General features: G+C 43.2%; 1 protein-coding gene across 2 annotated transcripts in view; it reads left to right on the top strand.

Moving 5' to 3' along the window:
- The window catches only part of TRIO (trio Rho guanine nucleotide exchange factor), a 226386-nt gene that overhangs the window by 120828 nt on the left and 91490 nt on the right, over positions 1-14068 (top strand). For both annotated transcript variants that reach the window (XM_044233736.1, XM_044233744.1), the window contains exons 25-30: positions 188-257; positions 886-975; positions 5918-6010; positions 8395-8506; positions 10515-10705; positions 12696-12797. In XM_044233736.1, coding sequence (XP_044089671.1) covers positions 188-257; positions 886-975; positions 5918-6010; positions 8395-8506; positions 10515-10705; positions 12696-12797 — 658 coding nt within the window. The remainder of the gene's footprint in view (positions 1-187; positions 258-885; positions 976-5917; positions 6011-8394; positions 8507-10514; positions 10706-12695; positions 12798-14068) is intronic.

Here is a 14068-nt window from a genome sequence, read left to right as displayed (position 1 = left end):
GTCACAATAACCTAGCCCAGTTAAGAGCTACCTGTTTGGTTAAATCTTTAAAATCTAGACGGCGCAGATGTGTCACTGCATTTGGTTGAAATGGTATGCTTGGCCTGCTTGGTCTGATTTCTGGCTTAGCTCACTGGTAAAGTGCGTTAAACCCTCTTAATAATACAATACCATTTTTACTCTGCAGCATATTCCTGAAGGAGCTGGAGAAATATGAGCAGCTGCCGGAGGACGTGGGACACTGCTTTGTCACCTGGGTGAGGACCCTCGGCTCCTCATTCTCACAGCTTGTGGCTTTGCAGGAAGTTGGAAGGAATATGGTTCATTTTTCTTCTGTCACCATCTTCTGCAGTGTCGGCTTACAGAGAAGTGGGCTTTGCCTCTAAGAATTACATTTTCCAGCCAGATAGTCATGTGGAATGAGCTTTTTATTGGTAGTTGCGATGGTTTGAAGTGGAACATTTGAACATCTGGCGTATGGGGCCTGTGAGTGGCCCTGGGGATTCATAGGGACATGAGTGCCCGGCCACGCCTGGGGGGCTGGCGATGGGGTGGGAGGGGTCATCCATCTGGAGGAGAGGCAGACGGTCGCCTTGTGTTTGTGCCCTGCCCTCCATGCAGGACGCCTGGGTTTGCCTCGGTGACTGTGGGAGCAGGGAGGGTGTGCCCAGCCCTAACTTACTGGGCTGAGGGAGGCTTCTGCACGTATGGTAGCAGAAGATGGCATTTCTTATTTTTAACAACTTTCAGTATAAAATAGGGTCTCTTTATGTAGAGCTTAAATTTCCTTCATCCCCGTAGCTACTTTTCTACATAAAAGTCTATCATATTTTGACTTACTGCCATTTGATTTGAAAGAGATATTCTAATTTTTCTTGTTTATAGGCAGACAAGTTTCAGATGTATGTCACATACTGCAAAAATAAGCCTGATTCTACTCAGCTGATATTAGAGCATGCGGGATCCTACTTTGACGTAAGTAAGAGACTCCTGGCGAAGCGGTGAAGTCGTCTGCAGGGTGTTTGGTAAACATAAAGATGCCACACGACTCATAGCTTTCACCTAATGGATGGGAGGGAGTGTTTTCATTTTTTATCTGTTGCATTTATGGTGGGATAGTCTTGTGTTTCTAAAAGATCCTTCTAAGATTTCAACAGGTCCGTGTGTATATGAGCTCACTTACTATTTATATATAACCATTCTTTTTTTTTTTTTTTTTAAAGGATTTTATTTATTTATTTATTTGACAGAGAGAGTGAGCACAGGCAGATAGAGTGACAGGCAGAGGCAGAGGGAGAAGCAGGCTCCCTGCTGAGCAAGCATCCCGATGTGGGACTCGATCCCAGGAGGCTGGGATCATGACCCGAGCCGAAGGCAGCTGCCCAACCAACTGAGCCACCCAGTAACCATTCTTAAATGCAATATCATGTGCAGAAGGTGTAGACTATAAACCTGCTTTACCCTCTATGAAGGAAAAAGAATCTTTGAACCTTTGAATCTTTTTTATTCATTTATTTTTCCCATTTTTATCATGTGGTTGATTTCCAGAAGTGGCTTATCAGTAAAATTTTTACAACTAGCACTGTAACAACTAAGATCATTGGGAGGCTCTTTAAGTATATTCTCATTGGTGTAAGCATACATGTAGGTCCTCTTTTTTTGAAAGATATTGCAGGGAGGTGATTTTGTACAAAGGTGATTGGAGCCTTATGGAAGTAATATAAAGAAAGCTTCTTGGGTCTCCGGAATATAGACAAGTGTGCTGAATACATCATGATTAAAAGAGTACTTTTCAGTATCACGTGTAATTTGGTATAAAGGCTGTGAGAATTTTAGATTTTTTTCTGTTCTTACCTGTGTGCGTTGCCATGCGTGATGCTCTTTTCTGGACATCTGGGAAATTAGGGTACATTTTAGCTTCTGTCTTTGCCGTGGAGCCCTGGAGATGGCCCTATTTTAGTTGTCGTTCTCGTGACCAGTAAGCCCACATGAGTGCCTTTGTAAATACCAGGTCAGCTCTCCCAGCCTTGTGCTGCCCTTTCTTGTCAGGTTTTCGCACCTTCCTCGCTCTTTACCATCAGATGAAACTCAACATCAAGGCCATATGCAGAGTTAGAATTCTGTATGGTCTAAGCACAGAGAGCATGTGGCATATGGAATCGAATGAAAAAAAAAAACCCTTTGCCCTAAGACACCTTTAAGGGTAAAGGAAATTCTGCTTATCTAACTGAGGGATCTCACAGATGTCTCGCCGTCAGTTCCCACCGTACAGATGTTGCCCATCTTTCTGGGGCTCAGCGAGCGCTGCGGGTGTCTGTGTTTGAGATTTACCACTGACCAGTGAGCGAGGCCATCCTCTTAACGCCCCGTTCCTTGCCCCTGCCATCCAAAGTATAATTTTAGAAGCACAGAAGTTTTTTTTAACAGCCTTTTAGAAAACGGGAACTTTCTTATTTCAGCAGGATTAAATCTTTGATGGGGTTTTAGAAAAATATTCTGATCTCATAGCCATTTTTGTCTTATTTTCTCTAGTCATTTTATTTTCTTATGATAAGTAAACTCTTTGATCCCCATCTCGGTTTCCCCCATCCCTCTGCCCACCTCTCCTCTGATAACCGTAGGTGGATTCGCTGTAGTTCAGAGTCTATTCCTTGGTTTGTGTGTGTGTTTCTCTCTTTCTCTCTTTTTTTTTTACTTTGTTCATTTGTTTTGTTTCTTAAATTCCACAGCTGAGTGAAATCGGGTGGTATTTGTCTTTCTCTGAGTGACTTCGCTTCGCCGAATACTCTCTAGCTCCATCCGTGTCATTGCAAATGGCAAGCTTGCATTCTTTTGACGGCTGCATAATAGTCCCTTGTATGGATGAACCACATCTTCTTCATGCATCCTTCAGTCAGTGGACACTTGTGCTGCTTCCATAGTTTGGCTGTTATGGATAATGCTGCTATAAACTTAGGCGTGCATGTTTCCCTTCGAATTAGTGTCTTTGTATTTTTTGGGTCAACACCCAAGTAGTATGATTCCTGGATTGTAGGGTAGGGTAGCTCTATTTTTAACTTTTTTTTTTTTTTATTTGACAGAGATTACAAGTAGGCAGAGAGGCAGGCAGAGAGAGAGGAGGAAGCAGGCTCCCTGCTGAGCAGAGAGCCCGATGTGGGGCTTGATCCCAGGACCCTGGGATCATGACCTGAGCCGAAGGCAGAGGCTTTAACCCACTGAGCCACCCAGGCGCCCCTATTTTTAACTTTTTGAGGAACCTCCATACTGTTTTCCAGAGTGACTGCACCAGTTTGCATTCCCAGGAACACTGCTAGAAGGTTCCTTTTTCTCCACATCCTCACCAACACCTATTATTTCTTATACTTTTTATTTTATCCATTCTGACAGGTGTGAAATGATATCTTACTATAGTTTTGATTTGCATTTCTCTGATGATGAGTGATGTTGTGCATCTTCTCTTATGTCTGTTGGCCATCTGGATGTCTTTGGAGAAATGTCTGTTCATATCCTCTGCCCATTTTAATTGGAGTGTGTGTCTGTGTGTCTGTGTGTTTGAGTTGAGTTGTATGAGTTCTTTCTGTATTTTTGGTTACTAATCCAGTATTAGTAGATATGTCATCTGCAAATGCTTTCCCCCACTCAGAAGATGTCTTTTAGTTTTGTTGCTTGTTTTCTTCACTGTGCAGAAGCTCTTTATTTTTATGTTGTCTCAGTAGTTTATTTTTGCATTTATTTCCCTTACCTCCGGAGGCATTATCTAGAAAAATGTTGCTGTGGCCAGTGTCCTGGAAATTGCTGCCTATGCTCTCTTCAGGGATTTTTATGGTTTCACATTTGTGCCTTTATTCCATTTTGTGTTTACTTTTGTGTATGGTGTAAGAAAGGGGTACAGTTTCATTCTTCTGCACGTTGCTGTCCAACTTTCCCAACACCATTTGTTGAAGAGGCTATCTTTTTCCCATTAGATATTCGTTTCTCTCTTGTCATTTTTGAGCAGTATAATCCCATGATAAGGTATTAAAAATGTCAACAAAAATAGTGAGATTGGTGTTTAGAAATATCAGAGATGCATTTCTGAATGTTATTAAAATAGTATTCAAAACACATTGCAATATGTCTCAGATGTTTTGTGGGGTGTGCATGAAACGGAATACTTCTCAGCTGTATGAAGGGATAAACTCCTGATACAGAAATAGCAAAGATTCATCTCCAAAACGTGGGCTAAGAGAAGCTAGACATAGAAGAATATACTCTTTATGATTCCTTTTATATGAAATTCTAGAATATGCAGAACTGATTAGGTGATAGAAAACAGAGCAAGGGTTGCCTCTTGGTGGTGGTGGGGTTGTGTGTGGGGGGAACTGGTTAGAAAGGGGTACGAAGAACTTCCTGTGATGTTGGAAATACTCTGTACGTACTTGATTGCAAGTATGTTAACATTGTCAGAACTCAGTGACCCGTACTTGGGATTTGTACATTATACTGTATATGAAAAGATATCGTTTAGATGGGACATCATGAATACATGTATCATAATCATTAAATCATAAATCCCACATTTTTAACATTTGTCACTGAAGAGAAACTTAAGGCTCCTCTTGTGATTTGGAAGGCAGAGGAAGAATTGCTAAGTTTTTACTCTAATCTGCCTGTTGCGTGAGTGACCCGTGATTCGGCGATTCCGGCAGCCGGCACACCACAGGGAGAGTGGCCACATGAATCCCTGAGTGATGCTCGGTTCCTGAAGAGCTTAGTCGAGATGACCCACAGACTGAGAATATTGAGAATACAAAGAGGTGGTGGTTTTTAAATCACATTTGAAGCGCAAACTATTAGTAGATAACCCTTTTTTATTTTTATTTTTTAAAAGATTTTATTTATTTATTTATTTATTTGACACAGAGAGAGAGAGATCACAAGTAGGCAGAGTGGCAGGCAGAGTGAGAGGGGGGAAGCAGGCTCCCTGCTGAGCAGAGAGCCGGATGCGGGGCTCGATCCCAGGACCTTGGGATCATGACCTGAGCTAAAGGCAGAGGCTTAACCCACTGAGCCACCCAGGTGCCTGATAACCCTTTTTAAAAAAAGATTTTATTTATTCCAAAGAGAGTGTGAGTAAAAGAACGAGGGGGGGGGAGGAGAGAGAGAGAGAGAGAGAGAGGCATGAGCAGGGGGGGAGGGGCAGAGGGAGAAGCTGACTCCGCTGTGAGCAGAGAGCCTGTTGTGGGGCTCAGCCATGGGATCATGACCCGAGCCGATTGCAGATGCTGCACCCACTGATCCACCCAGGTGCCCCACCCCTTTTATCTATCTAGTTAGTTAGTTAGTTAGTTTCCTGAGAAGAGCGTTAAGAGCCAAGATAGCACAAGTACAGTGGGTTTGTGTGAAAGTCTGGGCTAGGAGATGGATTGCCAGCGTGGGTGGAAGAATGGCTGAGTTGTGTGTGAATGTGTCAGTGAGGAAGGAGGGGTCCCTGTGCGGGAGAGTCAGGCTTGGGGGAAGGGATGTGGTCTGTGGCTCCAGGGCACTGGTGGCCCAAGTTGCCAGAGCTGCTGTGGCTCAGTGTCCCTTGGCTGATGCACCGGGGCTAGCCCGGGGCAGGGGAGGGCGGGCGGAGGTTGCTGGGCCAGTGTGGGCCCCATGGCTCCATGGCTGGGAGTCCTGGGCTTGCCTGTTTGATGTTTGCACGTGAAAGCCAGAAACCCAGACAACATGCTGTCTTCTGGTTCAAAGTGATTAGCTTATTCTTATGTTCAGCATATTGAAAGAGTAAATAGTGATTTCTACTTTTATTGCTTAGGCTAAGAGTGATATGTGTGTAGTCATTTTGAAGGTAAAAAATGTAGTTTTAGTTCATGTTACCTAATTTACCCAGTAATGTTCATCAGTATATATCCATTTATTTTTTTTCTTAATTCAGGAAATACAACAGCGGCACGGATTAGCCAATTCCATCTCTTCGTACCTTATTAAGCCAGTTCAGCGAATAACAAAGTATCAACTTCTTTTGAAAGTATGTATGAAGCATTTTCTACTTGCAGAATTTTGTGAACTGTGCATTTTTATTTTGACATTTTTTCTCTCTGTTTATGTCAAGTACCCTGAATTTTTGAAATAACACCTAGCCAATTAATTTTTTTTTAATGTATTGTCATCTGTTACCCTGATCAGTTTCTCAGTGCAGCAGGGAAATAAGAGACTATTCCTTGATTAGGCACCTGAACTTTGATGCCTGACCCTGGTCCCTAACATACACTGAGAAAAGAGATTGTGAAGTCTAGATCCCTTGGTACCTGTGTCCCAGGCTGGCTCGCTGACTATGGGCCGCACGCTATGCTCCGTGCTCCGCGTGTGTTAAGTTCACCTGGTCTGCAGGTCTGGAAGTGAGCCTGTGAGGGGAAGGGCTGTGCCCGCTATCATCCCTGGGTCACTGGCATCTGGGCTCTGTTCTAAACCCATGTGGAGCCACGGGTCAAGTAGCTCACCCTCAGCTCGTCCTCCCTGTGACGTCTAGTCACGTATCACACACTTATTTATGGAGCGTGTTGTTCACACGGCAAACTGATCTCCACTTTCTCTTGGTTACGAATGGTGAGTGAAAGTCATCCTATAGCTCGGTATGCTGGCGGGTGTTAACTAGAATTATTGTGGTCATTTTGCAATATATACAAATAGCAAATCCTTATGTCATACTGTTGAAACTAACATAATGGTGTGTGTCAATTATACCTCAAAAAAAAAAAACCCCACTTCTAATAATCTTAAGGATTTAACAGTAGAATGGGAGAGGAAATTTGGAATTTGTGATTGTTGTCACAGAATGCGTCGTATAAATCGATGTACGTTTTCTTGACTATGAGAATAAGAATCTACCAGCTCTACCTAATGATGTGTGTGCTGTTTATGTGGCTGGAGAATGTTACCCAGTTTGAGAATGAGCCACCTGCCCTCATCCTGGGACCCCTGTTTTGTGAATCTGACTCTGTCCCTGGTGCTGCCCTAGCACAGCAGTAGGAGGTGATGTTGTAATTTTCCCAGATAGAAAAAAAGTTCAGAGATGGAGTTATGAAATCCTGAAACACTTTCTGGTAATGAGAAAACTCTAGAAACAGAAGTGGCCATATTCTTTTGTTAAAGCAATACCATCATGAGACATTTCCGTTGGGAAAGCTCTCCTGCACTTTTGTTTTAAAATCCTCTTAAGTGCTTTTATGTCCCTCACTGCAGCAATATGAGCTTGCCACGGATGTGAAATAGAAGTCAGGAGGTTAAGTTATTTATATTCACATTAGCCCTCTGCTTTTTACTTCTGCAAAGGCCGTGTACCTCTTGGTGTCCTCAGGATTTAAGAATTTTGTCTTTAGCATGTGTTTCCACTAAAAATCTCTTTTCCAGTGACCTCACATCTAGCTAATCACCATTAAAGTGGGACTTTAATTTATGAACCTCACGTTATTCTGCCCAGGGGTTCTTCAGCAGAATAGTAATAAGCTCTGTTGAGCTCCCCAACGAGGAGTGTTTTCTGCCAGTGAGGTTAATTTCTGTACATAGCATTCTTAAGCACTTTTTTTCTTGCCAAGCTCCTTAGAATAATAGGTAAAAACCATCTGGTCATGAGTGAAAGTGCTTGTTTGGTGCCAGATTGCTCTAAAGCTATCCAGTATGAGACCAGAGCGCCCTGCAGGGCCCTGTCACTCTTGGGGATTGCTAGGACCCAGAGAGTGCTGCTTACTAGTGCTGACTATCACCATTCATATGCTGGTAAGAAAATACCCTGGAGCCTGCCAGAACATGCATTTATTGTCCTTGTCACCCTCCTTTAATAGCAGATGTTCCTCTAAGTGCGTCTGAAATGGAATCCCACTCGGGGAAGTGTGATCGGATCACTCGCGCTTTGCTAACCGTCCTGCGCACAAGGGCACACACAGTGTGTGACTGTGGATACCAGCAAGGCGGTGCTGCTCCCGCTCGTGACCTGGGATGTCCAGGCTGGGGGCGGAGTTAACAGCACAGACACGTTCACGATCACACGGGGATGCTCGGTGCACTCTGCCATGACCTTCAGATAAAACCAGTAGCTGATTATGCTTTGCTGTGCTAATTATTTTTTTATTATTATTATTTTTGAGGCTTGGTAGTTAATGTGTACACTGATTTTGTCTTAAACTGTGACTGCATCCGGTTTCCTCTGATCTGAAGAAGCATCCTGAGTTGAGCCGGACAGATCCTTCCATCCTTAAAGAGGCAGTGATTCATTTTCTGTGAGAATATGTGCCCAGCCGACTGTGGTTGGTTATTCTCTTGAAACTCATGGATTCTTCATGGACTTTTTTTCTGCAAAGATCTTGTTGCAAAGCTTTTGGCCTTTGGATGGTTCATGGTATCGGTCTCTTACAGGAGCTACTCACTTGCTGTGAGGAAGGAAAGGGGGAGATAAAAGATGGCCTCGAGGTGATGCTCAGTGTGCCAAAGCGAGCCAACGACGCCATGCACCTCAGCATGCTGGAAGGTACGAGGCTCTGCACGTCCCCCAACAAGCATCTGCACACGTCCTGCTGACACTGTGTATGAGGGGCTCTCCCATGCCCTGAAACTCTTGGCTTTGTGCCTCTGTATTCTGTTGGGAGTTAAGAGTTTAGATGTGAATACCCTTCTTTATATTTTTTTTAAGATTTATTTGTTTGAGAGAGAGAGTGTGAGTGTGCAGGCACAAGGCAGGGGAGGGGTAAAGAGCAGGGGAAGAGAGAGAATCCTCCAGCTGGTTCCCTGCCAAGTATGGAGCCCCACATAGGACTCAGTCTTACAGCCCTGAGATCATGACCTGAGCTGAAATCAAGAGTCAGATGCTTAACCGACTGCACCACCCAGGCGCCCCAAGGACCTTCTTTTTTAAAGGATCTGGTTTCATTGCTTCCCCTTAGTTTCTGAAGTGCTTCAGCCTCATTAAGAGCACGCTCTTGTCCATCATCTGGAGAACAGGCTGTCCACTCTCCTGGACCCCGGTAGCACTGTGTGTCACTAGTTTTAGGCAATCAGGTGTCCACAGTAGATGGATGGATGGAAGGACGGCAAGATCAGCCCCCTCTGATTATCAAATCCTTTAAAAAGCTTGCTGTTTCCCTGTATCTCTATCCACTGTATCACTTGCAAGAGCCTCGAACATGGCGGCATGTGACACGGCCATGTGTGATGTGGTGAAGAGCGAGGTAGAGAAACGAAACACCTTGCAAGCGAACTTTCCATGGATGCTTGTGTTTAAAGAGGTTCTTTCTGTGTTGTAGAGCTTAACTCCTATTATCAGGTACACAATTATGTATAAAAAGGAATCCTTCCCCAAATGCTTTTTCGAGCCTGTGTCTTACCAGTAGTGTTGAGCAGTGTAACCGGTTGGGGCAGAGGTGCTGCTGTTTGCAGTAGAGACGCAGAAGTCAGAGGCCAGGTGGGGTAGCTTTTCCTGTCTCTGATGTGAGACCCTGAGCTGGTGCGGCAGCCCTTCTTGGCATCATCAAGGACTCAGGTTCTGTTCTCTGTACTTTCTCTCCACGGCTTAAATGTTGTTTGCTTGGTAAGGTTTAGGATATGTCAAGACCATGGGAATGTTCCATGCAGCAGAAAGAAAGTGGGGAAAGAGGACGGGGAAGGAGCAGCCGCTGGAAGGGCAGAAACGAGGAGTTGTATGCAAGACTGCCCCACATGGCCTGTGCTTGGCCACGTGCTGTCCCAGTGCCACGGGGGCAGAAATGCAGGGCCTGTCTGAGCAACCACAGAGGACGCTTCTCTCTGGAGAAGGAGGAGAGAGCCATGGTCGAGGAGAACTAGCAGCCCCTGCCCCAGATATCCAGCCACTTCCTGCAGCCTGGTCGCTGGAAGTCCATGCAGTGGGCCACTTCCAGGAAGAGTTGAGCAGAGCGAAAGCCATTCCATGGCCGGAGTGTGACTGATTCACAGGAAGAATTTTGCAAAGCTGGGAGAACTCACCAAGGAAGGCCAGACCAGAGCCCTGTGGAAAGGCTGGGACTGCAGTGGAATGTCCAGGAGGGTGTTCTGGGCTGAAGAGGCAGAGGATCAGGTCGCAGCCTGGGAGTAGGCAGTGGCCTGGGGGAAGGCCCGTGGACCATTCTGGGCCAGGGGAGGAGGAGGTCTGTGTAATGGGATGCCGTGAGTGAAGGCCGAGGAGCAGCACGGAGCTCATTCAGATCTCACATGGTGTGAATGCCACCCGCAGCAGACAGAGTTGAAGGAATAAAGCCATGAGGAAGCACTAGCTTTTTTTTTTTTCTCTCTCCCCTCCTTTTTGAGCAAGGGAAAATATACACAAAGTCATGTTTAAGGAAAGATTATCCTTCGCCAGGTGGGATCAGTGCAGAGAAACTGGAATGGGGGCCCAGAAAGGGAACTCTACTCTGTGATGTAATTGTTGGGCATTGAACAAATGTTTAAATCGTCACAATGCTGTCCTGTGCATCATTTTTTATTTTCTTTCAAATTGATTGTGCCTTCTTGTCTTTGTGTTATAGGGTTTGATGAAAATATTGAGTCTCAGGGAGAACTCATTCTGCAGGAATCCTTCCAAGTGTGGGACCCAAAAACCTTAATTCGAAAGGGTCGAGAACGGCATCTCTTCCTTTTTGAAATGTCCTTAGTATTTAGTAAAGAAGTGAAAGATTCCAGTGGCAGAAGCAAGTACCTTTATAAAAGCAAATTATTTGTAAGTATCAGCATTCAGAATTGTTAATTTAAAGGTAACACACTTGCAAATCTTCTTGTAGGCAGAAAAAAAAAGCACCATTGCTTTCAATTTAACCTCCCAAACTGCCCTAAAATGTGAAACTTTAGAATTGTTAGGTTTTCATCTTCCACAGTGAACGTCTCTGACAATCTGGAGTCCACTAGAGGGAGCTCATGGGTTTTAGCTTCGCTAGACTGAGAAAACCTGCTTTTTCTAAATTCCATAGACTCTAAGGATGAGAAAACACTTTTTTTAAGTGAATTTAGATTTACCTCTTATGTACCCAAACCAGCTTTACAAATAAATTGATCATATGAGTCTACGATTAAGTTCTCTTATCATTCTAATTAATTTTCCTTTCACCAATGTTGGAAGATACGTTAAGCAGCCTTCCTGGGTGGCTGGCTGTAGGCTCTTAATAATCTGGGGTGAATTTTTCTTTCAATAAAGGTAAATGTGTGGAAAATAAACAAGTAAATTTAGGGTTCTTTACACTAACAAAATATGGTTATTAGAGAAAATATACATATGCAAAAATAGTTCTAAAGGTCCACTATCCCATCTGTGCAGAGATTACTTCCCACCCTTGAGTGCTGGGTGCATACTGTGTTGCATTTGAATTCTTTTTTAACTTGTGAGTGTACTTTATGCCAAAAGAATATAGCTGATGCCTTTTTTCCAACAAATAACAAGTCTCTGTGTAAAACCACATGCCGACTCTCCGAGAAGCCTCAAGCAGGTGTCCTCCTCATGGTCCGCTGTGTTTCTGTGTTCCCCTCGTGGGAATACCTCAGGCTGTCATCACAGAACTGCTGGGCAGGGTCAGGCAGGGGGAGGATTGTGCAAAACTAATGAAAAATCACCATCTGAGAAAGAATAAGAGATGTATAGAATTTGGTTTCTTCTTTACACAAGATATGACAGATCACTTATAAATACTGGTAGATATTTGGAATTTGGACATCATCTACATTATGTATTTTTATGGTATCCATATATTAATCAAGTTCCCAAAGTAATAAAGTACTACCAATGTAGAAATCATCTTTAATAATAATTTGGAATTTGCAAGTTTAAACTAATGGTTTTCATACCATTTTCTTTGGCTTATATCCTGTCTGAGATTGTCTTTTGGCTCACAGCCCACCTTACATCATTTTAGATCATATTGTAACTGGAAAGAAAAAATGCAGCATTGCTGGCTAGTAATTTCACTAGCTGCCTTTAATCTATCCTCAGAGACCAAGCTAGTCTGTTTTAGAAGCTGATACATCTTCATTTAATTTATCTTTCAAAAGTTAAGGTTCCCTTCGAGGCCACCATTATGAATCACTTCCTTTGCTGGAGAGGGGAAACACAGGAAGGTGAACTTGACTGTGGGGGAGGGACTGAAGATGTTGACCTTCTCCTCTGCTCTTCCACGTGCTCCCATCACAACTGCACATGTCACAGAGAGAAATTTTGTCTCTTAGCCCTTATAATTATTGGCAAAATACTAAAAGTTAATGCTTTTGATAGACAAATCGGGAAATAACTGTGAAGACATTATGTGCCTTCTTCGAAGCTGCTCCACTCGTGCCGAAAATGCATGGCGGGAGCTTCTTTGCAACTCAGACTGATTTGGTTTGTTGTTTATGAGTTGAAAATGGTCAACTCTTTGATTTTCCAGTAAGAGGATTTTTAGATATTTTGGTTTCCTTCCTTTGGATTTGCTGGTTTTCCCTCATCAGGATCTCCAGTAGATGCGCACAGGGGAAGTAGAAGGGATGCAACCAATCATGGCGGCCTGAGAACAAAATCCTCTCATTTTAACTGCAGTAAGATCGGAGGCTTACCCGTTAGCGTAAACAAACTATGTTGTTAGAACCTGGCGTGACCACAAGCCACCAAAAACCATTTTCTTGGTCTTTGTTCTGTATCCTGCTGGAATCTTACAGTCATCTAATTATGTAATTACCTTTTTATCCAGACCTCAGAGTTGGGTGTCACGGAACACGTTGAAGGAGATCCTTGCAAATTTGCACTGTGGGTGGGGAGGACACCAACCTCAGATAATAAAATTGTCCTTAAGGTATGTTCATTTGAAGCTTGGGAATGTGCTGTGGGACAAGTTTAATGGTTTTTTTTTTTTCCTGTTGAAATATATTGGTGTTCATATGCTTTTATTTGCTCTTTTGTGTTCTCTCGAGTTAGGTGATTATCACAAAAAGAATAAAAGAATAAATTCAGTTTGGTACTCTAGTGATAAAATGCCTTGAAGTAAACTTTGCTCTTCTACGATAAAGGTCAGATGGAGAGAAATCTCTTTAAACTTCTCCCATTCTGCCTGAAAAAAAATTAGTCGATTCCATCAGAGGTGCAGGAGGTTAAGGTACAGGAGGAAGGACATGTGGCTCAACAGCTCTCACCGCACACTTTGTCCAGTTTCCAAAGACAAATAGGCACCTGATGAGCTTGTGAAGGCCTTGGGCCATTCCAGGGCTGAATGTGCTGAGAGTCTTCATGGGGTCCCAGGCTCTTTGGCTTTCTGGTTAAGGGGCAGAGAAAGAAAGGGAGATAATGATCAGTTACAAGGGTTGATAATATTATGATTCAAAGTGTTCAAAAACACTAAGGGTGCTTTTGGAGGGTATATATTGGGATGGAGGAGGAATATATGTTTGAATATTTGACTTGAACTCTGCCTCCATTGTACCAGCCTCTCCAAGGAAAGACACAGGGCACTCAGGTGTCTTGTGTACTCCCTCCTGTGTTTGAGAAAATACAGATGGAACTGTCTTTTTTAGCTGTCTGGGAAGGCCATAAGTGATTTTGGGATGTTCTGTGGAAGATGTTGCTGAAGGTTTGTACAATATTGGGAGATGAGCCAAAAGCTTAATGGGACTCTGGTGTATGAACTTGCATGCCAGGGATTCTGTCTCATACATTCCTTTTAATCTCTCACCAGTATTTCCAGCAACTATGAATTTCTCCTCGGTACCTTGCTCTTAAAGAATTTGTACTTTAATGGAAGCCATTGTGTTTCTAAGATCTTTATTCCCGTGGAGATGATGGATTGTTTTGCAATGAATATATGATTACCAGCCCAGTGTGTTCTTGTTAGTATTGGCATAAAGCCCTATAAAATAGAAATTGCACTGATAGCTAAATATTAGATAACGGAACTTTCCTAAGCCATAAAATTTTAAAGTATACTCAAAACCATAAAACTTCCAACTCATAGTATTTATCCAGATTAGCTACAGTGACAGATGTCAAAGGGTGAATCTGAGAAATAGTGCCAGATATTTTAGTCAGATTTGAACTACTTTCATTTAGGATATAATAAAATACTCATGATGC

This window comes from Neovison vison, chromosome 1 (assembly GCF_020171115.1).
Source record: "Neovison vison isolate M4711 chromosome 1, ASM_NN_V1, whole genome shotgun sequence".
NCBI classification, from domain to species: domain Eukaryota; kingdom Metazoa; phylum Chordata; class Mammalia; order Carnivora; family Mustelidae; genus Neogale; species Neogale vison.
Note: the sequence above shows the minus strand (reverse complement) of the source record. Positions and strands in the feature narration are given on the sequence as shown.